At 41.9% G+C, this 26,239-nt stretch overlaps 1 protein-coding gene across 1 annotated transcript in view; it reads left to right on the top strand.

The window, feature by feature from the left end:
• Positions 1–26,239, top strand: part of FMNL2 (formin like 2) — a 236,656-nt gene that overhangs the window by 182,843 nt on the left and 27,574 nt on the right. The window contains exons 7-11 of the mRNA XM_068097873.2: positions 409–517; positions 6,684–6,760; positions 12,072–12,165; positions 18,730–18,804; positions 22,246–22,356. Of these exons, the coding sequence (XP_067953974.2) occupies positions 409–517; positions 6,684–6,760; positions 12,072–12,165; positions 18,730–18,804; positions 22,246–22,356 (466 nt within the window). The remainder of the gene's footprint in view (positions 1–408; positions 518–6,683; positions 6,761–12,071; positions 12,166–18,729; positions 18,805–22,245; positions 22,357–26,239) is intronic.

Here is a 26,239-nt window from a genome sequence, read left to right as displayed (position 1 = left end):
ATCAATTATATTTGTCGCTCGCAGACAAAGAAATAGACGAACTAACAGAGGTGAAAGCATAACCTCCTACCTTCGGTGGCGGATCGTAGTAATAAGTATGTAATATTTTAAAAGGAAGCTATTCTCCCCTTGCCCATAATCACCCTGATCCCGTCCTTACCACGTAACCCCAACTACTGCATTCCTTCAATTTATGATCACACCCATGCCTCATTACAATTTGCTATTAGGGTATATACATATATATCACTGATATGCAATGAGAGTCTCATTTACATTAAAGTTCAGTACAGAGTATAATATAATAATGGCAAAGACACTTAAACACATCGACCATATTCCATGTACAATAATCTTTATTTGAGGAAAAAAAGAAGTTTTTAAATGCTTAATTGTTCTCTCCCACAGCTATAATAGTTTGCCGAGTCGCAAGACGCTCAAAAACTCTCGGCTGGTGAGCCAGAAAGACGACGTGCATGTGTGCATTATGTGCCTACGTGCCATCATGAATTACCAGGTGAGATACTTTGTGTACAATAGACCTGGTAGAGTAAATGTACATGAACACAGCATTGCTTTTGTTTTCTGAGAATAATGTGAAATAGTATTGGAGAGAGAGACAGAGACACAGACAGAGACAGAGACACAGACAGACAGAGACACAGACAGACAGAGACGCAGACAGACAGAGACACAGACAGACAGAGACACAGACAGACAGAGACACAGACAGACAGAGACACAGACAGACAGAGACACAGACAGACAGAGACACAGACAGACAGAGACACAGACAGACAGAGACACAGACAGACAGAGACACAGACAGACAGAGACACAGACAGACAGACAGACAGACAGAAGAGAGAATGTGTTGTTGGTTGTTATCTTCATATTGGGGTTTCAGAAGCTGTAATGGAGTCCTCCCAAATCTTGAAATATCCACCTCCATTTTGGTAAGGGATCACGATTCATGGACTAAGCTTTGAAGTTTTCTTGTTCTCAAAGTTTTAATCCGAGAACTCTTTTCAGGATCGTCACTTAGGCCCGGACAGCTTCCAACTGCAGTATGTTTGTAGTAATATTCCCAAGGTGTGTGTGTGTGTGTGTGTGTGTTATGAGTACTGCAGTACTGTGTTATGAGTGTTATGATTGTGTGTTATGAGTAGTATGAATGAATGAATGAATGAATGATCGTTTTATGGCCATTTTTCCCCACTAGAGCGGGGGTTAGCCTTGAGGGCCCCGTGACAATCATGGTTCCCTGTTTGAGGCAATGTTTTTATGGCCGGATGCCCTTTCTGACGCCAACCCTTAGTCGCCTCTTACGATGCGCGGAGATACGGTGTACCTATTCTAAATCGGGGTACACACCAGGATCATTCATCCCAGCAAGCTGGTACTCAATTTGCCGACCACGGAAGAATGACAAGATGAGTCAACCCCCCTGGCCTTAATTCTGCGATCGACCGGCTCAGGATCCTTGGATCGCAAGCCTACACCCTAACCGCTAAGCCAACACCAGGCCTTTATCCAAGTAGTATAATGTGAACATAAACAGAATTGATCAACAGTGACATATTCATATCCATAAATCAGTCGTTTGGCATGGAATTTCATGGGACTGTGATAAACGGGGCTTTGCTGAATCTTCTGCACTGATTATTTGTGGGATTGTTTCTCCAAATGTTATGCTGTTAGACATGACCTTGGTATTCAGAGGTGGAAAGAGCATGTTCTGGAAGATGCGCGGAGTCTTGTCATTTTTTTACGATTGTCTACTTGACGCCTCCTGTGCTTTCAGAGGCCTTGAAATCTCCACTGATACAAGTCGAAACCAAATGCAAAGAATATCACATGGGACATTTCGAGCTTGAGCTGAGTTGCAGTCATGGTACACTAAAAAGACTTCCTGGTTGAAATAGGGCTGTTATTGTTGTGTTTACAACTATTTGTGTCCCCTGTCAATTCCTTGCCATACTGCTGATTAACACCGGGTGAGTGGACTCAGCCTGTCATCCTTCTGAGGTCGGCAAAATGAGCACCAGCTTGCTGGGATGAATGAGCCATTCGAGTATTATGTGTCGGAGTGGCGATGCATTCAGGATTGTGCCTTCTGGCCTAGGAAACTCCGTTGGCAGCTCCTATGTATCTGAAGATTCAAAAGGAGTTTCTTCTTCAGCAACGTGTTTACCTGAATGGAGTGCAGCAGCAAGGAGAAGTCGAAGGTTGAAGCCCTGGCGAGTACATACGATAATGACCTGCAAAGTACTCGGCAATTTCAACGATAATTCCACTGGATTGCATAATGGTCCATTCACAACAAAATAATTGTTTTGTCAAAATGGAAGGATTGGTGAGAAGAAGCGACAAAGTCGATCTCAAAGGAGCACCAGTCCTCACAAGAAACACTGTGTGCAAGAAGCCGTTGCAGCACACGTATAGAAATCCGTGTGGCAGATGCAACATTATAACATGCAATTTTCAAATACAACATCCACCATATGCTGAAGAAGTGTGGATATCACCCTTGCAAGGCCTACTTCTGCATGACCACTATGCAAGCTGCCTACTCGAACTGTATGAGCATGTATTGGAGAACATTTTGACCACAGTTCAGTGGTATCACAGACGTCACTTCTTATGTGGTTATGTTCATGCGAACCGTTAAACCGTTCATTCGAACACTTCTAGAATACAAATCGTCCTGACTTCCTGGAAAAGGAGCTTCATCCTGCTAATTTGGAGGTGGGCCATCGTGCGATGACACCCTGTCCAGATGGATGCTGCATTGAAACTATTCCCACACAGATTTCTGCGATGTAACTTTTAAGTAAAAAGGGAAACTTCAATACAGCGTACGATTTGTCTATGTTGTTTCTCATCATCTTGTGTTGTTTTCATTTCACATTGGCAGAGGTTTCTGGGATACCGTATAGTTTAAACTATTCTCAACAGCATCGGCCATATCCTGGATCAATATACGAGTAAAGCAGTCCCGTCACTGGAACGCTCTGGCATCATTTGAGCAACTCTTCCCATAATGCCACACTTTATGCATTCCATTGACCGAAAGGATTGATAATGCAATTGCGTACTATGAAAGGTTTGGTCGTCCGACGGATCATTTGCCAATATCGACCAGGATGGTAAACATTTGTCATTTATCATTGTCGAAGGTTTTACATTGAAAGACCATTAAGTGTATTTATAATTTAGGTTGTAGACAAATCGTTTTGCAGTAAACATCAAAACTATCTTAAGCAATCAACAAATGTTCTTCCTTGAGTTTACGTTGGAAAGGAAGATGTGGAACAGTTTGTATCTAACACAGTTATGCCTCAATAGCCACATGGCCTGATCATGTAGTTCAGTGATGGCTCAATGTCTTCTGCCACACATTCGCCCAAGAATCGATAAAACAGCATTGCACACAATGGGCCTATCCTCCATTAAGCCAAGATTATAAATTGAACAATTGGATTCTCCTGGCACAAACTTTGATATATGATGTGGGTGGTGACCTGGTTAAGTAATCTCTCCTGGGATTTATTTTTTTAATGCACAGAATGTTTCTCAGCTTTATATTAAGAGCAGCTTCCTGCCAAATTGTTGATCCAGGTGCCATTCTACCTGTCTTTGCAAATTAGAGCTTTTAATTTTGTTTTGGCTTTGCTTATTAAGATTACTAGAAACACCCGTTCCCCTTTGGGAGCATTGGCAAGTTGTCCCCGCTCCACTCCCCCCCCCCTCTTCCACCCCGGATGTTTTTGTACACCCCTCCTTTCATATTCCATCTCCAGGCGCTGCATGACGTCATCGCCGGGCACCGAAGGGGACCGGCGATGACATGTGCTGAAAGGGAGTACTGTACTCAGTTTTCACTCCGGTTGTTTTCTTTCTTGTTTTCTTGTTTGTTTGGGCGATATCTCAGCCATCCTTTGAGCTAGGAAGCTGAAATTTGGGCACAATAGTGCGCACGTGCTTTAGCAAAAACGTTTTTTGTTATTGATTAATTGATTATTTACTTGATTATTATCAATTTATTAATCACTTATTTATTTCCTGTTTAATGTGGATATCTGGGCAATATCTCAGGCACCTTTTGAGTTAAAAAGCTGATATATAGAGTAAGGAAGCTGCCATGTGACTGTTGAGGCATAACAACAAAAGAAAAAATTGGAAAAAGAAAGTTGGATTTTTTTTATTATCGCTCTATCGTGCCTAAGCTTTCGCAGCTGCAGCTACACTACCGGTCAAAAGTTTTAGAACACCTCAATTTTTCCAGTTTTTATTGAAATTTATGCAGTTTAATGTCTCAATGTACTCTGAAATTAAGCATAAATGAATATGAATGAACAATTGGAGATAAAAAAGAAATCATAGAATCATTTTGTTTAACAAAATTTAATTTAAATTTTTGACTCGGCAAAGTAGCCACCTTTTGCAGATATAACCGCCGAACACACTCGTGGCATTCTTTCTACAATGGAAATCAAATATTGTTTGGGAAGTTCTTCCCAACACTGTTGCAGAAGTTCCCACAAATGTGTTGCACTTGTAGGTTGCTTTGCTTTCACCCTTCTGTACAGTTCATCCCAAACCAGCTCGATGGGGTTTAAGTCTGGAGACTGTGCTGGCCATTCCATGATTTGAAGCCTACCGTCTTGTTATTTTCCTCGAAGGTAGTTTTGACATAACCTGGCGGTGTGTTTAGGGTCATTATCTTGCTGTAGGATGAACCCCTGACCAACTAGGCATATACCAGTGGGTATTGCATGGCGATGAAAAATGCTGTGGTTGACCTTTTGGTTCAGGGTGCCAGTCACTCTGTGCAAGTCGCCGACTCTGGATCCAGCAAAAGAGCCCCAGACCATCAGGCTTCCTCCTCCATGTTTGACAGTTGGTGTCACACACTGAGGAACCATCCTTTCGCCTACTCGACGGCGTACAAAAACCCTGCGTGATGAACCAAAGATTTCAAATTTTGATTCATCGGTCCATAAGACCTTCTTCCAGTCTTCAGTAGTCCACTGGCGGTGCTTCATGGCTCAGGCAAGCCTCTTTTTCTTATTTTGCCATCTTAGCAATGGCTTTCTTACTGCCACCCGATCTGTCAAACCTGCAGCTCGAAGTCTTCTCTTCACAGTTGAAACGGAGACTTGCTTACTTCGAGCAGTGTTAAGCTGTGCTTGAAGCTGTTGTCCTGTGAGCCGCCTATCACGCAAGCTGTTGACTCTCAGAAACTTGTCTTCTGATTCTGTTGTGGCTTTGGGTCTGCCAGATCTCTTCCTGTCAGAGTTTCCTCCAGTTTCAAATATACTACTTCCTGCAGTGCAATATTGTCCAAATAATGCTTCAGAGGGTGCAATAACAGTCTGTTCCAATACTGCTTTTATACAGACAGGGCGTTTATAATCAAGGAATCAGCAGAGGTTGGGACACCTGTAGGTATTGTTTACATCAACTTTCAAGGCTTAATTTACTTACATTGCTGCAGAACAGCTGTAAGTTGTTAACCCATTACTTGTTCCCTGAAGAAGGCCTTTTTTTTAGAATACAACTGTGCAATTTACATTATTTTCCCGTTTTTGCTAACCTAAACTTTTTTTTTAACCTTGAGCAGTTTACTGCTTACCTTTGTACCATTTCAGGTTATTCACTGGACATTGAACTGCGTAAATTTCAATAAAAACTGGAAAAATTGAGGTATTGTAAAGCAGACGTGTGTGTGTGTGTGTGTGTGTGTGTGTGTGTGTGTGTGTGTGTGTGTGTGTGTGTGTGTGTGTGTGTGTGTGTGTGTGTGTGTGTGTGTGTGTGTGTGTGTCCGTCTGTCCGTCCGTGCCGTAACGTTTTTACCATTTCAGCTTTTGTCATCAAATTTTCACCAAAGCTTTATTATTAGAATATGGAGAAGGCAAATTAATAATATAGTCAAAATGTCAAAGGTCAGCGTCACATAAAATCGTCAATTTTATTCCTATTGACCTGATATTTTAGGAATTTGCATATTGGTCACTGAATTGCTTCACCAATCAAAAGTTAGAAGGCAATTGTTGTTTTTTTTAGATCAAAAGGTCAAAGGTCAATGCTGCATAAAATCATCAATTTTCATTTTGTATTTATTTTAAAACTTTGTTATTTTGAGCATATGGAAGAAGAAGAAGACATCTGAATTCAAACTGATGCAGACGGGCTTTGCATTTCTGGATTCTTTCTGGGTTTTTTGTAATAAAATAATATTTGATTTCTTCAAAATGCCAACAGGATTAGAACAGCATCTGGCAATGCTGGATGCCCCTGCTAGTTTTTTGCCAGCTAGCAGGGACAATTCAGTGACAGCTAGATGCCCCAACACTGCGTGTTGCAAGAGGTGCCTAACAGGGCTGGCGGCAGGAAGGGCATCCGGCCATAAAACATTGCTTCAAAAATGGGACCATGGGCCCCGAAAAAGGCCAACCCCTGCTCTGCGGGGTAAAATGGCCTCTAAAGGCGGCTCTTTCTTTTCTTTCTACTTCACTTTAGAGGAAAAATGACACTGCATACTTACTCTTCATTGTGTTTTTAAAATACAATGTACCATGTCCTTATGAAAGAGTTATATCAACTTTAACAAAGCACTTGTTTTGATATTATTACAGGAATTGTAAGCTCCATCTGTCTTCCCTTTTGTCCTTTTCCAGTATGGATTCAACATGGTCATGGCCCATCCACAATGTGTGAATGAGATTGCACTCAGCCTCAACAACAAGAACCCAAGGTAATAAGTACAATAATTTTAAGTTGTGGTGTTGGTGTTTGATGTGTCCTTTTCTACCTTTTTATAACAAACTATAACATAAGTTTTGGCTGTATCTCAGCCCAGCATTACAACCTTTTTTTTTCGCTGCCTATAAGAGCAAGGCTCATGGAAGAGCAATCATGATGTTGAGTCTCCTCGGGCATTGATGGCATTGCCTTTCTATGGCTGGTACACACGGGTAAGTGTGTGGTATAGACAGGGGGTCACCACTCCTCTCCATCTCTCTGCTGGCCGTTGGGTAATTCACCCTCTTCCGTCCGTGCTGTTGGAGTCGACTGGACTCTCATCTACCAGATGTGCAGAGCCATCTGCCATTTAAACCGCATGGCTGCGACCGTTACCCTGGCAAGGGAGGGCTGACAGGTACTACACTTTGCCCACAGGTGACCTGGGGTTATGCAAGGCAGGAGCATCCATCTCCCTGAAGTATCAGAGACACCCGCATAATCATGAAATGACTGGGACTAGCAGGGCAACAATTGGGCACAATTAGTAAGGGAATTTATGAACAGTAAAGGAAGGTAAAGAGAGAGAAGGGGGGAAAACATTGAAATCAGCAAGTAAAAGGGTTGGGTTCAGAAGGGATAATGGGGCTAATAAATATCATTGGTGAGGATGGATGATGAAACCAGGTGAGTTAGGTGCACTGCCTGCCTGAAGCCCTGGATGGAAGAGTGGGAAAGAACAGCTTCTCGAAGGTGGGCCCCTAGACTGGAGAAGGGAAGTTCAAAGAGTTGACATGTGCAGTCAGCCTGTATGTTGGAGGTTTGACCAGAATGGGGTCCTGTAAGAACACGTACATCCAGGATATGTGGTGGAGGCAGAACTGACAGCGATGGGAGAAATAAAAGAGATTAGGTGGTAAAACACACAGCACACGGACCTGTCTGTGATGTGAAATCAACAGACCATGTGTTTCGGACTCATCGTGGGAGATTCCAATAATGTTGAGAGCTTTAGATGTCACAGAATCCAGAATCAACAGATGTTATCCTGGAGCACCAGCCCACAGGGGAGAGCATTACTGCATTGAGCACAAAAGCATTATAGACTGTGAGTAGCTCTGATTACCAAGGAAAGACTTGGATCGACAGAGGATGCCTGGTCTGCAGCTGGCTTTGGAGGCCAGCTTTGCTCTGTGGTTATCCAAGGGAAGGTTATGGCTGATGGTGAGACTTAACCTCTTCCTGTGGCTGATTGTTGGAAATAGATATGTGGGTTTATTTGATGATCCTTTCAGAAGGACAGCCTGAGACAGAGAGATTTTCCAGGATTGGAGGGACATGTTCCATTCATCAGAGCAGCATCAAATCAAGTCAAAATCAGCAAAGGTTGTTGCAGCTGCAATCTGCCTAATATAAGGATGGGGTTACTGTACGACGTAATGTGGAGGCATCTACAAAAAGGAAGAGAGAGCTTTCCAGAGCACAGGAGAGATCAATTTGTGCAGATGAGGAACACAACTGAGCCCAAGACATTGCCTTGGGGGACTCGAGCCTCCACTCAGAGAGGGGGAGGAGAGGGATCCATTATTAGCAACACATTAACTACACGAGTGGATGAAGTCAGAAATCGACTTATGAAGAAGGCCTTGTATGCCACAGACAGAGAGTGCTTGGCAAGCAAAGCAGGATACCAGACTGTGTTGAATGCTCGAGATATGTCCAACTAAATGGTCCTGATTTCTTAATTGAGCTTTAGGGCCTCCAGCCATTGCTGAGAGAGGAGGAACATCATGTCCAGAGTTGTGATCACAATGGAATCCAATGGAATGAAATCAAAACGTATAATCAAAGATTATGAATGAATGATCGTTTTAAGGCCATTCTCCCCGCTAGAGCGTGGGGTTAGCCTTGCGGGCCCCATTACAATCATGGTTCCCTGTTTGAGGCAATGTTTTTATGGCCGGATGCCCTTCCTGACGCCAACCCTTAGTTGCCTCTTACGATGCGCAGGGATACGGTGTACCTATTCTAAACCGGGGTACACACCGGGATCATTCATCCCAGCAAGCTGGTACTCAATTTGCCGACCTCGGAAGGATGACAGGCTGAGTCAACCCCCCTGGTGTTAATTCAGCGATCGACCGGGATTCGAACTCATGATCCTCGGATCCCAAGCCGGCACCCTAACCGCTAAGCCAGCACCAGGCTTTATAATCAAATCAAAGATTATGCTGTTTGAAAACAGGAAAGACCTGACCTCAGCATTAATTAATTCCATTAATCTTTTATTGCTCAGTCTAGTTTTATTTTTGTTTTATTGCCGAATTTGAACTGGATGTGTGCAAACTGTCACATGACCCCCTAGCTCGTGTCTGTGGCAACTTTTAGCTTTGGTTTATTGAAGGTTTGTCGGTTGCGGTTAGAGAAAGATTGAACTCGTAATCCAAACGTCTCTGATGTCGTTTCTTCCATGCTTAAGACTGTTCAGTCGTGCAAGGATCAAACGTGCCATATTCACCCAACTGTTATTATTGTACACCGCTCCTTTCCTATGCCATCTCCAGGCATTGCAAATCGTCATTGCTGGGCACCGAAGGGGGCTCGGCAGTGACGCACGCTGAAAGAGAGTACTCAGTTTTCACTCTGGTTGTTTGTTTGTTTGCTTTCTTTTTTTCTTGTTTTCTTGTTTTCTTGTTGTACACCGCTCCTTTCCTATGCCATCTCCAGGCATTGCAAATCGTCATTGCTGGGCACCGAAGGGGGCTCGGCAGTGACGCACGCTGAAAGAGAGTACTCAGTTTTCACTCTGGTTTCTTGGTTTCTTGTTTTCTTGTTTGTTTGTTTTCTTTCTTGTTTGTTTGTCCGGACGATATCTCAGCCATCCTTTGAGCGAGGAAGCTGAAATTTCGGCACAATAGTGAGCTCCTTTGTCAAAAACGGTATTTTTTTTTTTGATTAATCAATAAATTGAGGAGTTATTTAATTATTAGCGATTAATTAAGTACTTATTTAATTAATCAAATTTCCTTTCTCTTCTGACCATTAACTCAGGCACCTTTTGAGTTAGGAAGCTGATATTTGGACATGCCAATGACCAGGTGATTTGGCTGCAAAGATATTTTTGATTTATTAATTAATCAATTAATCGATTAATTATTTAATTATTTGATTAATGACAAAAAAAAATTTTTTTGTTAAGTTACAGATTCTGATGAAATAGTGGTAGTTTATGTGTTCTCTGACCAAATTGATTAATAATTTAATTTTTTTATGATTATTATTTATTTATTTTCATTATTAATCATTTATTTATTTTCTTTCTCATTTGGCCAATATCTCAGGCACCTTTTGAGCTGGGAAGCTAATATTTGGACATGAGTGACCAAGTGATGTGGCTATCAAGGATATTTTTGATTTATTGATTAATCATTTCATCTATTAATTATTTATTGATTAATCGATTAATTATTTATTGAGTAATCAATTAATTATTTAATTTTTTATAAATGACTTATTTAATTAAATTTCTAAAAGATACATCTTCGGATGAAGCACTAGTGGTTTAGTTATGCGATTAGCCAATTGATTATGAAAATATTTTGTGATAATCTTTTATTGATTTTAATTATACAATTAATCAATCAATTAGTGTACACCTCTCCCTCCCAATGCAGCCTCAATGAGCTGCACTGCGGTATTGCCGGGTGCCGGAGGCGCCCCGGCAATGCCGCGCTGCAGCATATTTAATTATTTGGCATGGGGCGGTGTACTTTGAATGTATGTGTACTTGTTATGATTTTTATTATTATTATTCTGGTCTTTCTCAATCCTCACACAAACTCCTTTGAGGCTTCTTCTCATCTCACCTTATCTGACCTGCACTTGCTTCTCTCCTGGCCTTTGCCGACCGGGATTGACCTGCGTCTCACCCCTGCTTCACTTCTCACACATTGACTTATTTGCCGACGCCCATGCTTTTTCAAGGGGCAGGCTGAAGCACACATCACCCAGCCAAACATCTCCCTGCGGCTTGTCGCCCTTTATGTCCCTGGGGTGGTAAACTCGCTCCCAGGGGTCAGAATAATAAATTTGATAATAACTAATCGGAAGTGGGAAAAAAGGGGAAACCAGGTCTGTGGGATGCATGGCTGGCTAATTCCATTACATATGGCCCACATTTGTCCAGTCCCAAAGTACGTTCACACAAATCCACAAGGGGGGGGGGGGGGGGGAGAGGAGTTACCACTCTTTTCCACCCATGCTTCAATGACGCCCTTCCTTTTCTCCCGGGGCCATAGGGCCCCATGGCCACAGTTCCGAAGCGATGGGGTATTTCCAAACTTTGTGAGGGAACTTTCCCCACCCATACACAAGACAAAGTTGTCACATAACTGACATACCTATGCACATGTGGACCACCTAAGGCCCAAGCTAACTATTTACCTACACGCCACTGATTATTATCTTATACAGAACTTTTTTCTCCACATTTTATGTTACTAAACACATTACGCACAGAGCAGAGACAAATACACTTCTAGACACAAAACGCATAGCATTTCTGAGCAAATAAGCATTTCCTACCCAGCAAGTGCACACAAAACAAATACTATTTACATGGGGGTAAGGTCGAACCCATTAAAACAAAACCAGTCTAATTTCTGTTCATCTTCCTCCTGGGCAGTTTCACAAACCAGCCAAGTTGGCAATCATTGTTCATGGCTGGTGGCATGGTCAGCCAACAGGCAAGCAGATGGCATGGCAGCCAGCGAGCCAGGCATGCCCATAGCAGCAAAGACAAATGGGTTAAACGATGCACGTGACCCTGGGTGGGTTCTTACGATGCTTTGAAGAAGGGCTTACACCAAAAACATCACATGACCTTCCCTTGATGGCGGTTAGCATCCCTGTTTCAACATTTGGTTAATAACATTAATTATCCTTTTCTTTCCTCTGATGCAGACCAACTCGAGTCTTTTATAAAGACTAGGTTTCCATTATGAATATTTGTGACGTCATTGTTCTGCTATGCGATTAGTTGAGAGCACTTTTTACTTCATCTTTTATTGAATTGAGAGTCATATTCAATTCGATACATTATTGAACATCTACTATGGTGCTTCATAATTGATCATAATCGATCAACTGCTCTTTTATTAGTTTGTAAAATTATTTTACAATTATCAAGTTGGGGTTTTTTTGACATCATTTTTTAACATACAAATAATTTTTCATCTTTTTTCAATAGATTTTTTTCACCACAGTTTTTTTTGTTGTTGTTCAGAGGTTTGTCTCCAGTTGACTCATTCTGGTTTATTTTGCAGAACCAAAGCCCTCGTGTTAGAACTGCTTGCGGCCGTCTGCCTTGTTCGCGGGGGACATGAGATTATCCTTTCTGCTTTTGACAATTTCAAGGAGGTAAGTGACAGAAAAAATAAGCCTGTTGTTCAAAAATGCTAATAAATGAAGACTTCAGTTGAGCAAAGCTCGAACTTGCCATATTTTTATATACAGAGTTGACGCTCGTAGAAGAGCACAATGGATCAGGACACGACATAACAAAGGGAACAACAGAAAGGGAGTGGAGCACCAACAGCAGGGCCAAGGGAGAAAATTGGAATGCAAGGGGTGGAGAAGATGGATACAGAAGCAAAATAAATTGGTTGAGGGCATGAGGGGTGTTTTAATGGGTGTTGAAAATATCATGATTTTGTATGGTGGTGAAGAGCTGACTTGAAGACCTGGCTGGAAGAATCTTCACCCATTCATTATTATTAAGGATCCAATCCTTCCAGGATTTATACCTATTGTTTTTTTCAGATTCTAATTATAATTTTTCTACCGTATGATTTCTGGGGGTCTTTGTGGTTTATCCCCTATTAAATTCATCTTCTTGGCAACCGTTGGTCCGATTGAACCTCATGAGGTTTTCCTAAAAAACAACAAACTTATTTTTCCCCAAAATCAACTTTTCTCACCCTTCCCAATTCCCCATCCCTGTCCCTTCTGCCTGTCCACTCCCTGCTGTAGCAATAACCAAAAAGAAGACAAGACAAACCTATTATATTTTCTTGCACCTGCAATACATGTTTTACCGTGAGTGCTATAAACAGTTTCCTATGGTTACTTACCTGGTTTGTTCACCCCAACTATACTCACACAACACTGATTTCACTTTCAGCTGCTACGAGAACGGTTATTCTTTAAAAATAAACCTTTCCAAACTGGAGAAAGTATGATGCCTTAAGTGAAAGAATATTATTGTTAAACAGCTGAAGTATTTTAAACATATTAATTTATTTATTTGTTTAATGTTCCACTTTATTGCCTGTGCACACTGGCACTGTTCAGCTCTGAAGTGCAGGGGCAGGGGAATAACATGACCTAATATATTGTTTATATGTTTAAATTACCTTCTTTGCTTTCTTCAATTCGGCATTCTTGTTTTTCCATTGGTTGCTGGGAAGTGTGATGGGCTAATTTAACATTATGTGTTCAAATAGACCCTTCTTGTCTACAATCACTCACCCCCCTCACATCCCCCCTTCACTCCCCACACCCCCCTTACAACCTGTCTGATATAACAAATGGCTTATTCATGACTTCCATATATTTATCTTCTGTTTATACACGACTTTGTATATTGACCTTGGCAAGCTCAATATTACAGGTAATTAAGACTCTCTCACCTAACACAGCCTTTCCGGCTTCCGGTTCCTCGGGCGAGTGAAGCGTACTTCGAGCTCTCCACGGCATCGAACTTTAAGTGTTTTCCCATTCTTGTCTTTGTCAAATTTCCACTGGTTATTTTGCTGTGTACGTGTTGTTGTGTGTTTCTGGTTGGTATTGGTTTGTAATTCGTACAAACTTGTGTGTAGTTAATCGTTTTCTGGGTCGTACCTCGTGCGCGGCCTGGTAACTTGGGGCTTCCCTCCCCCCGTCGGTGTTTTGTCGATTTGGGTTCTTTCCTTCGCTGTATTGCTTGTTTCTTTTATTTTATTTTCTCCCCCTCACCTCACCTCCCTAGACAAAGAATTCTATATTGATTCTTTCTCTCCTCCCGGACACGTGCTTGTTCGCTCTCCTCCTCGTCTCGACTTGTGCCCCGCCCCCTGTATCTCGTTTTTTCTCCGCCTCTGCTCCTTCTTTCTCAAATCCACGTTCTCGCTTGGAGACTTTTCCCGGATTGTTTTTCATGGTTTTCATGGTTCTGTTTGGATATTGTTGGAATATGTTTAAACCGCAGCCGTGATGCTGACGCCCCCCCCCCCCCCAAATTTCCATGTTTTAAACGTTTCCCAGTCTGTATCCTGGTCAGAATAGGTACACCGTATCCCTGCGTGTCGTAAGAGACGACTAAGAGGGTTGGCGTCAGGAAGGGCATCCGGCCATAAAAACATTGCCTCAAAAAGAGAACCATGACAATTACAACTACATATGGGCAGGGTGCAGCCAGAAGTGGAGATCGGTTTCTGAGGTTTGGGACATGGAATGTAGGGACAATGACAGGGAGATCAGGAGAAGTGGTGGAAGTATTGGTCAGAAGAAGAATGGACATATGTTGTGTGCAGGAGACGAGATGGAAGGGAAGTGGTGTGAGAATGGTGAAGGGTAGGCAGGGACAGAAATACAAGTTTGTGTGGCAAGGGTGCCCGGAGGGCGTGAATGGTGTTGGTGTCCTGTTTTCTGAGGAGTTTGTAGACAGTGTGGTGAGTGTGACTAGAGTGAGTGATAGGTTGATGATGGTGAAAATGATGATTGGAAAGCTCTTGGTGAACGTCATCTCGGGATATGCTCCGCAGGTTGGTCGAAGCGATGAAGAGAAGGACAAGTTCTGGTGTGCGATAGAGAAGCTGATGGAAAACGTGAAAGATGAGGAAGTTGTTGTGGTGGGAGGAGACCTGAATGGACATGTGGGAAGGAGTATGGATGGTTTTAAGGGAGTTCATGGGGGTTACGGATATGGTGTGAGAAATGGAGAAGGTGAAAGGATTTTGGAGTTTGCTGATGGAGCTGATTTGTTGATTTGTAATACTCAGTTCCAGAAAGAGGAAAATAAGCTTGTTACATACACGTCAGGTGGGTCGACGACAACCGTTGACTACCTGATGGTGCGTAGGCAAGATAGGGGGCACCTCCGGGACACAAAGGTGATCCCGGGGGAGGAGGCTGCTTCACAGCACCACTTGGTTGTCTGCGACATAAGGGTGAAAGGTGCGAGGAGAGCGCGGCGGGTGAAGTACCAACCAAGAATGAAGGTGTGGAGGTTGAAAGAGGTGACAGTAATGGAGGCATTAAAAGAGAGGCTGAGTAGGGTAGAGGATGATGTGGTTGAGCTTGAAAGTGGTTGGATGTCAATGAAAGCTAGTCTGTTGGGAGCCGTTGGTGAGGTATGTGGATGGACAAAAGGACCACCGAGGCACTCGGAAACATGGTGGTGGGATGATGAAGTTGGAAAGAGGATTGACGAGAAGAGGAAGAAGTTCAAGGAGTGGCAGAAGGCGAAGGGTACGGGAGCAGAAACAGCAGAGCATGAAAGTTATAAGGCAGCCGGGAAGGCTGCAAAGAAAGAGGTAGCAAAGGCGCAGGAGGCATGTAGGAAAATGCTCGGAGAACGCTTGGATTCGGAAGAGGGTCAGAAAGCAGTATTCAGGATTGCAAAGCACATAGCGAAAGAGAGGTGTGATGTGATGGGGTTAGGTTGCTTGAAGGATGAAGTGGGACAAATCGTTGACGACCCAGATGGAATTAAAGGAAGATGGAAAAGATATATGGAAATGCTGTTGAATACAGAGAATGAATGGGATGGCAACATAGAGAGTCCCAGTTTTAGGACCGGCAGAGAAGATAACCGAGAAGGAAGTTGAGGAAGCGATAAAAGCAATGAAGAGTGGAAAAGCGGGAGAGCCGACGGGAGTTGTGGGAGATATGTTGAAGGCAGCAGGAAGTTGGGGTGTGAAGAGAATGACAGAGATCTGTAATCTGGTGGTGAAAGAAGGCCGCATTCCAGTGGATTGGGAACTGAGTACCCTCGTCCCTCTATACAAGGGGAAAGGTGACCCTCTGGAGTGTGGCTCGTACCGAGCGATAAAGTTATTGGAGCATGGAATGAAGGTATTGGAAAGGGTGTTGGAGAGGAGGATAAGGAAGAAAGTGAAGATCGACGAAATGCAGTTTGGATTTATGCCAGGAAGAGGTACGACAGATGCGCTTTTCATTGTGAGGCAGTTGCAGGAGAAGTACATGGAGAAGAGGAAGAAGTTGTTTTTTGGGTTTGTTGATCTGGAGAAAGCATTCGATAGGGTTCCACGCAAAGTATTGACATGGGCATTGACGAAGTTAGGAGTGGAGGAATGGTTGATCAGAGTAGTGATGGCAATGTACAAAAGAGCGCGCACAGCTGTAAGGATGAAGGACGGGAACAGTGGTGAGTTTGAGGTGAAGGTGGGAGTGCATCAGGGGTCGGTACTAAGTCCACTACTATTTGTAGCTGTGATGGAGGTGCTGGCTCAGAACGTAAAGGAGGGTTTACCGTGGGAGTTGTTGTATGCAGATGATCTGGTGTTGATTGCGGAAAGTATGGATGGGCTGAAGGAAAAGATGAACAAGTGGAAGGAATGTATGGAGACAAAAGGTCTGAACGTGAATATCGGAAACACGAAGGTGATGGCAAGTGGTAAAGCATGTGGTGAGGTGGAAATAACTGGGAAGTGGCCGTGTGCTGTGTGCAGGAAGGGTGTCGGAGTGAACTCCATTCAATGTACAATGTGCGCTGAGTGGGTTCATCAAAAATGTAGTGGTCTGAGAGGGTCATTTACCAGTGTGGCAGCTACATTCAAATGTAAGGTGTGCACAGAGGGAGCTGCAGATGGAGGAAATGTTGAGTTGGATCTTGGAGACGGCGTGAAGCTGGAAGGTGTGAAAACATTTTTCTACCTCGGAGACATGCTGAATGGAGAAGGTGGATCAGACTCGGCAACGGTTGCTCGAGTGAGATGTGCATGGAAGAAGTTTCGGGAACTGAGTGGCGTGCTGATAAGGAGGAGAGTGTCGCTGAAGCTGAAGGGAAAGGTGTATGCTGCATGTGTGAGAAGTGTTATGATTTATGGGAGCGAGACATGGGTAATGAATGTAGAGCAGCAACGAAGGCTGGAAAGGGTGGAAATGCGAATGGTTCGATGGATGTGCGGAGTATCGTTGAGAGAGAGGAAGACAAATGATGAATTGCGAAAGATGATGGGAATATTGCCTGTGATTGATGCTGTGAAGATGAACAGGTTGAGATGGTTTGGTCATGTGTTGAGGAAGGATGAAAGTGACTGGTTGAGAAGAGTGATGGAAATTAATGTAGAAGGAAGTAGAGGACGGGGAAGACCGAGAAAGACTTGGCTAAAGATGGTGGAAGAAGAAATGCGGGCAAGGGGGTTAATAAGGAGAGATGCAGAAAATAGGGCAAAATGGAGAAGATTGTCATGGGGACCGCAAGGCTAACCCCCGCTCTAGGAATTTGCGTCCCCCCTTGCCTCCCGACTCCTTTAAGACCACCGACAAAGATAAAAACACAACTATACACTAATTGGGGTCATGCTGATCCTATGTAGCAAGTCTGGATGTAATCGGGCCAGAACGTGAGGAGTACCACGACCAACAAACATACAAATACTAACACACAACTACACAAACACCAGTTCGTGAATTATAGTAAGGAATTACCTCTCTTCCGCAACCACTTAGAAATATAACTTGTAGGAGGCCCTTAACATTTGTCTTTCTTGGACAAAAGAGAACATTTATTAAAGGATTAAAAAAGGAGACCCACAACGGTTCCATTGAACAGTGCATACATTATTCTCCCATATGTGAAAAGTTTGTGTCTGGTAGTGGCTATGACAAAAACACCACATGACAACATTTTCATGAAGATTTTCCAAGTTGCAAAGCACTATATTTATGTCAATAGACACGTTTTTTTGCATTCCTCATATTTATGGATATGATTCTTCAGGTGAGAGTTTGTGTTAGGTGACAACAACAACAACAACAACAACATGCATTTTAAGGCCATTTTCCTGAAGAATCATATCCTGAGGAATGCAAAAAAACGTGTCTATTGACATAAATATAGTGCTTTGCAACTTTGAAAATCTTCATGAAAATGTTGTCGTGTGGTGTTTTTGTCATAGCCACTACCAGACACAAACTTTTCACATATGGGAGAATAATGTATGCACTGTTCAATGGAACCGTTGTGGGTCTCCTTTTTTAATCCTTTAATAAATGTTCTCTTTTGTCCAAGAAAGACAAATGTTAAGGGCCTCCTACAAGTTATATTTCTAAGTGGTTGCGGAAGAGAGGTAATTCCTTACTATAATTCACGAACTGGTGTTTGTGTAGTTGTGTGTTAGTATTTGTATGTTTGTTGGTCGTGGTACTCCTCACGTTCTGGCCCGATTACATCCAGACTTGCTACATAGGATCAGCATGACCCCAATTAGTGTATAGTTGTGTTTTTATCTTTGTCGGTGGTCTTAAAGGAGTCGGGAGGCAAGGGGGGACGCAAATTCTCGATATAAGTGTGTATCGTGTCGAGCCACCTCCAGGTGGAAGAGGATATTCCAAGTTCCCACCTTTTACAGTACAGCATTCATGCCCCCACATTTTCCAGTGCAGTGAGGTGTTTTAAATTACGCAGTGAGAGGTATTTTAAATAACATGTTTGAATAAGGATAAAAACAAAACCCCTCTTGCCGCACCCATAGGCAAAGGGTCCTTCTCGTTAAGAAAAAGGAGAGTAGGGTAAGACATTAAAGAGAAGGGTAAGAGAGTTGGAGTGGAGAGAGGAAAGTAAAGAAAATTTGGCGTCGGGGGTTGGAATGGGATGGAGAGGAATGTGTATAGCTCATATCATTGTCTGAACAACATGATATGGAGATGGCCCCTTTTAAAAAATCAGATGAAATAATTTATTTTTCGTGTGAACAGGTGTGTGGAGAAAAGCAACGCTTTGAGAGGTTAATGGAATATTTCCAGAATGAGGACAGCAACATCGATTTCATGGTGAGTGCAGGTTGTGAATATTTTGATTGTGCAGTGCCTTCAGAAAGTATTCACGTGCTTTAATTATTTTTTTTTCACATTTTGTTGTGTTACTGCCTGACCGTAATACAGTGTTACTTTAAAATGGATTAAGTTGAGATTTTTTGGTCACTAATCTATCTACACATAATACCCCATAATGTCAGTGTGTTTTTGGTTTTTTTCCGAAATTATTACAAATTCATTAAAAATGAAAAGCTGAAATGTGTTGAGTCAATAGGTATTCAACCCCTTTGCTATGACTTCAAATTGATCTTAGGTGTATCCAATTTCCTTTGATCATCCTTGAGATGTCTCTACAACTTGATAGGAGTCCACCCGTAGCCAATTCAATTGATTGAAAATGATTTAGAAAGAAACCCACATTTCTATATAAGGTCCCCAGTTTACAATGCATTTCAGAGCAGAAGCTTTACCATGAAGTCCAAGGAACTGTCCATAGAACTCCGAGATAGAATTGTGAGGAGGCAGAGATCTGGGGAAGGGTAAAAAAACAATTTATATAGTGTTGAAAGTTCCCAAGAGCGCAGTGAGCTCCATCATTAGGAAATGGAAATAATACGGAACTACCCACACTCTTCCTAGAGCTGGCCGTCTGACTAAATTGATCAACTAAACTGATCAGGGAGGTGACCAAGGACCCAATAACCACTCTGACAGAATGACAGAGTTCCTTGACTGAGATGGGAGAACCTGCCCGAAGGACACCAGTCTTTGCTTTCACACATCTAGGCTTTTTAGGAGAGTGGCCAGACAGAAGCCACTGCTGAGAAAAAGGCACATGACAACATGCCTGGAGTTTGCAAAAAGGCACATGGAAGACTGAGAGCATGAGGGCAAAGATTCTGTAGTCTGATGAGACGAAAATTGAACTCTTTAGCCTGAATGCAAAGTGTTATGTCTGGTGGAAATCAGACATGTAAGTCTCTTGAAGTCTCAATGCTCCACATCCTTTCCACAATACGTTATGAGATGAGCGCAGCTCATCACCCATCTAACACCATCCCTACCAAGAGGCATTGTGGTGGCAATATCATGCTATGGAGATGATTTTCAGCAGCATGGACTTGGAGACTTGTAAGGATAGAGGGAACAATGAATGCAGCCAAATACAGGTAAATCATTTAGGAGAACCTGCTTGAGAGTGCAAAAGACCTTATACTGTGGTGAAGATTTACATTCCAATAAATCAATGACTGCAAGCATACAGCCAAAGCAACATTGGAATGGCTTCAGAACAAGAATGTGAAAGTCCTTGAGTGGTTCAGCCAAAGGCCAGACTTGAAACCCATTGAGAATCTATGGAAAGGTTTGAAGATTTCTGTTCACCAACGCCCCCCTTCCAACTTAACAGAGCTTGAGAAAATTTGCAAGAGAGAATTGGAGAAACTCCCCAAATCCAGATGTGCAAAGACGATATAGACATACCCAAGAAGTCTCGAAGCTGTAATCACTGCCAACGGTGAAGTATTGTCTCAGGGGGTTGAATACGTATGTAAATTAGATATTTCTGTATTTAATTTTTAATTATTTTGTATAAAAAATTTCTTAAAAAAAGATTCTACTTTTACATTATGGGTTATTATGTGTAGATAAGTGACAAAAAATCTCAATTCAATCAATTTTAAATTCAGGCTGTAACACAACAACATGTGAAGGAAGTCAAGGTGTGTGAATACTTTCTGAAGGTACTATCCGTGATTTGAAGTTCTGATGCTTGCCAGACCATGTATTATTGCTTGCAAACTCAGTGCATGGATGTATTTGAGAAGGTTATAAATCCTGCACAGCTCGGGAAGTCTCAGGGTGATTGTTGATATGAGATTCCAGCTGGGAAGGATTAAGTTAAAGCATTTGAGACCAAGATAACTTGTTTTATTGGGTACAATATTTGCTGTTGGGTGAGTCCTTTTTAATATGGCAGAACTGCTCTGTAAGAGGTTTCTCTTTGTTCTTGCGATAGTTCTTGTGTTTGGTGTTTAGTTTTAATTGCCCATCTCAATTATAATCTAATTATATGGGGTGTTTCTTTAGGCAGAGCAAATTATTGTCTGTGTTGAAATTACACACAGCGAAAACGTTAACCACAGTAATTTTTCATATCCATGACCATCACTTGCTGTATTTCCTTTACTGACAATATTTACCTTTACTGTATTTCAAGAGAAGAAACAAATACGTTATGAGATTTAGTAATTTGAACCTTGACTCAAATTTTGTGCACAAATAGCATAGTTCTCATAATCTTTTGAAGGACATTTTGTGGAATTTTTCAAACATTTATGAAAGAACGAGGCCGAGTGTTCCTTCAAGTGGTGAAGGCCTTTCCGCTTTCACTACTGGCCGGCATGATTTTGCTTCCCATGGCTACGTTCTCTTACGTTAGTTGACATTTACACTTGGAAAATGTGTCGCGAATGTTAAACACCCCTCAACATGAGTTGTGGGAGGCCTTGATCCTGTCATTGACTGAAATGTGCTGGTTTGAGGTTGTGGTTATTGGGGAACAACCTGTTAAGCTGTTCCAGGAGGAAGGTTTCTGTAGACAGCCTTTGATTAAATACAGATGCTCAATGGAGGAAAATTACCAGTGAAGATTTGTACGGTATTTCTCGTGTTCTATATATCGCTCTTGCGGAAAAATATTACATTTGATGGTTTGATTTTAAAAAATACTTTTATCAGCTTATCAAAAGGATTATTTTTTACTAAATGCTGGCGTGTTTAAAAATTCCAAGTGAATAGACCCAATGATTGCCTTGAGCAGTCCAAGCCACTCCGAATGATTCCTCTTGAAGTCGAACACACTTTTCATCAATTCACTGATTGATTGAAACGAGGTTCATTTAACTCGATCACCTCCTTGAATTCATAAATTCCCCATTGCACAAAACTTCAGAAATGTATACAGGTGATATTTCTCCTTCCTCTTGTTGACGAGTCATTTGCACAGTTACCTCCAAAGTGCACGTGTGTATGCTTTTGCTCATGTTTTATTATGTTCTTTAATTACTCCCTGCAAAGCATGTTTCTTTCATTTCCTACTGTATGTCTACAGGTTTATGTTTTTCAGATCCTGCTCTGCTCTGTGATGTTAGACATTATCTCTCCAGCTCATCATAGAGTTTTAAGTATTTTGCAGTTGAAGGTAGAGTGACATCATGTGACAACCTCATTTTATCCGTCATATGTGAACGCCGATGCTTGCATTCCAATATTATTTTTGATTTTTATATCTGCAATTTGGTTTGTTAGCAGTAAAGTAACATTTTGGATGTTGAGGTATTTATTTTTAATGAGGCCTCGGGCTGTTAGGAATGGGAAGCAACTCCCAGCATATGTGAATATGTTCAGCGGAAGTACTGTATATCACTTTTCAACAAGTACCTTCCATTTCCCCAGGTGGCGTGTATGCAGTTTATTAATATCGTCGTGCACTCAGTGGATGATATGAATTTCCGTGTTCACCTGCAATATGAGTTCACCAAACTTTCCCTCGACAGCTATCTTGAGGTAATGGGTTGTTTTTTAAATTATTATTTTACTTCACTTATTAAATCATCACTCAACATGTTTGTTTTCTCTATTGTGTGAAGTGGGTAGGAACTGCACCCCCTTGGAGCTGTTGCCACAGTTGCAGTGCCGCACATTGCCTTCACATTTCCTCTCCCCCACTGCCCTGTCTGCACACTATGACAATAGTCTGGACTCGTGTGCCAATCCCACAAGATTTAAACCGAGACTAAACAAATCAAAAGTGAAAATACTCCGAGTTATCTCGCAAGTCCCCAGCCCGATTCTGAGCAAGAGAAGGGATAATGTGAGGCAAAAGTAAAATACCGAGCTTTCACAGAGACGAATTTAAACAAAATTCATAGCTGTCCTATGATTGTCAAGTGATTTAATATCACCACAAATAAAAATGACTAAATTAATACCTTTTGCCGAAAACACGTGTTGAACCATCCTCCATCTAGACCAGACGGATTTCTGAGAAATGTGAATGTTAGGTGCATTTTTGGGTGAAAGTTGGGAACCTCACTTTTTAACATAATTGGGGTATGCTGAATTCGATTAACCCGGTTCCCAAGCCAAAATCTGAGCCAAAAAAATTTGAGCCAAGCCAAAAAACCTGTCTTCGTCGGGTTAATTCCCTCACTCTTATGCTTTTTGACTTGCAATACCTGCTTTCCACCAGGTAGCGATATACAATACACATTTACATAAAGAGAAGGTCTTCCCCCCACCCTGTACCTTCAAGACTATACTTCTTTTTTTTTTACCCATAAAACCTTCCCGTTTCACCAAATGTATTGATGGTTTTTAGCATCATTGATGCTGGTGTGCAGCATGCACATATCCTTTTGCTCCTGGCTCAAGTTGAGTTTAATAAATGGTGGGGAGTGTACCTCTGGTGTGAACACGTTTCGCTAATCAAGTCCAGCCAGGACATAATTTCCCGCCACTACGAAGTTTGGTGTATTGCCAATAGTATCAACCAGACAATTAATCCAAGGGCTTCTGCCAAACTTCTAGGGAGCACATTATATTCCTCTAAGTCAACGACTTTGAAGGTGAACCAAATAGGCACGTCAACAGCTGCAGTTGGTTCAAACGTGTGGTTCGAGTATGTCCAGAGCACGTTTGTAGACTTTCAAAGGACACCTCTGTGAAATATCTGCTAGCAATCTGAGTGTGAGGGTGTTACACAGGGTACCAGTATTTGTTCTTAATATGATGTCTCAATGCTCCATTAGGCATGTGGCCTGTATTGGTGGATTTACAGCATGCACTGCATGAATGTTTCGGAATTCATCCTTTTATTCACTCTCCAATTTGACTGAGCAAATTACCATGGGACACCGAGACACCGTCCGTCACTCAATGGTTGTGCTTTGGTACAGTAGGAGCATGTTGACCATGTAGCACAGCACTTCCACAATACCTGGTACCTGGAGGGATCCTTTCCACAACGGCTTTTCCATCTGCTCTGCCAAGCAATGAGTTTATTCTTACCAGGGGTTCTCAGCCTCGATCTTCATTTTGGCTTATGTTTCAATTGCTTCTCCACCATAGATTTGACACCAGTGTTCCTCTCATGAATGACATGGAACTCACAAAATTGACCAAACACAATCTTTAATCATAATCTTATTTTCAAATTTCAAAAAATTTCAATAAATCTCAAAAAATTTCAATAAAGTATTAAAAAGATATTCAAAATTTTTCAAAATCATACTAAAATACGCCATTTGTGTCTGTCTGATGAATTTTTTGATGCCAATACATTTCGTCGTTATTTGTCCAATCTCAACCTAACTTGACAGGATGACGAAGGGTTACATAATGAAGCGCATTCATTTGCCCCCCTCCCCAAGGGGGTTTTCTCCCCCGAGCGGGTTTTCCCGCCATTGCCGTCGATGGTGTTGCGTGTTGAGGTGTATATCAATGTTAAATTAGCCTTATCGTGGCATTTGTCTGAAGAAGAAGATTTATCATGGCGTTTTTCCAAAGACGCTTTTAATAAAATTAATGATAATCGCATATTGTTAATGTTATTACAAAACAATATTAATACTAATAATGTCCCACTTCCCCAAGGCGTTTTTCCTGCAGTGATAACGTATATAAATAGCTTATAGTTATAATGGCGTTTCCGTGGGAGCAACGGCTTCTACAGGAAGTAAAAATATTATAAACCACAAACACGTATGCTTAGCTTTTAAAACAATTGCTAATGTTCTTCATAACACGAAATGAAGAAATTTGGAGGAATCCCGACATCTGTGAAGTAAGGTTTACTTTCAGTATTGAGCGAAGATCTACTGTACTCTATATAACCCACAAATGTTGGGTTAATAACATGGCCCTTTCTGCCACTACCGTGGCATTTTTCGTAGCAAACTTTTGAAACTCGCTCCTGCTGTTTCATACGAAACTGAAAGGGAGAAGCTCGGGTTGTGTTCATTTACCAAGCAGCTAGCTAGCTGGCACTTGCCAAGCCAGCCTTAACGGTTTTGAATGGAGTGCTTGCTCAAATGCTTAAACCACTTGGCGATCTCTCCACAAGAAACCTGGTAAATGAACACACACCCAATGTTCTTGAGATCCGACCATAGATCGACTGTAATGTACATACCCCAAAGAGGAATGACCCTTTTTTCCACTCCCGTAGTGAGCGGGTGTACTAGTATATTCAAAAACACAATCATAATCCTCGCATCACAATCTTTGCTTCAGTCTGTCATGAGTAATACGTTTATGCTTCCTTGAGTGGATATATACTTCAAATTTACCAATCACAATATGCATAATTATTTTCTGACCTTGTTGGTCAGTCCATGCACCGAGCCAACCGGTCTTCTGTTTGCTCAATAATATAGCCAACAGCCCATCAACCACCAAACCCACTTGACCTTTCCCAAAACAATAGGCTTGAGCCTTTCTGTGCTTACAGGATCGACACGGAGGAGCAGTATTGACCTCTCATTAGAAGATTAAATACCAAGATCAGACGTTTCCTTTCTTGATTATCCTCCTTCACCCTTCACCCTTCACCCCAAGTTCAAAATACCACTTCAGGCTTGGTCATTGAAAAAGTAAGCACCTATGACATGTTGCTTGTAGTCATGTTTCCAAAAACAACTTTGACAAGGCAATGAATACTGGCACTTTATCATGAGAAAACTGTTCAGAACTTAGTCTATCAATTCAAGGGGCTCCGATTGGCTTGTTTCTTTATGCGTACTCCATACAGCTGCCTCACTTGATTAGAAGTTGTCATCATAAATATATCCCCATGCATCATCTTTGCTCACCCACAAATTTCCCCTGTAAGCCTTTAACAGGAAATGAAATGATTGACATTGTTTATTATTCCTTTTTCTTATTTGGTGCATCAGACTATCATCATTCTCATCAACGTACCATACATACCCTTTACAGAGCGTTTCTGCCACAGAAGCAGTTTTTTGACGACCCCAGTTATGCTGTGGATTTGGCATTGCTTTTCCAGCAGTCAAGTCAGGGCAGGAATTTGATATTTCTTCAGGGTGCCAGCGATTGCTCGCCATGCCTGGGAAACACCAGGGTGGTAGTTTATAGCCGAGTCTTAATTCTAACCCAGGCTATACAGCTCAAAGGTGTGATTACTTAAAACGTGTGTACACCTTTAAATATTCCTGACAGCCCTGTACCAGAAAAGAGCAAAGACAAAAAAAGTCTTCAATAAGTTCACCTCTTAATTGCTGATAAAGGTACTCCTTTAAAATATTTGCCAAACAAAGTTTGTTACATGCCGTGACAATTTCAAGTCGGCACTTTTATCTCGCTGGAGATCTTACTTCTTTCTACTTGTTCTCTTCATTTGAGATGGAAACATTCCCCTTTTAAATGT

The sequence above is a fragment of the Myxine glutinosa genome, chromosome 7, assembly GCF_964187855.1.
Source record: "Myxine glutinosa chromosome 7, kmMyxGlut1.1, whole genome shotgun sequence".
Lineage (NCBI taxonomy): Eukaryota > Metazoa > Chordata > Myxini > Myxiniformes > Myxinidae > Myxine > Myxine glutinosa.
The sequence above is the reverse complement of the archived record's forward strand: the minus strand, read 5'-3'. Positions and strand labels throughout refer to the sequence as shown.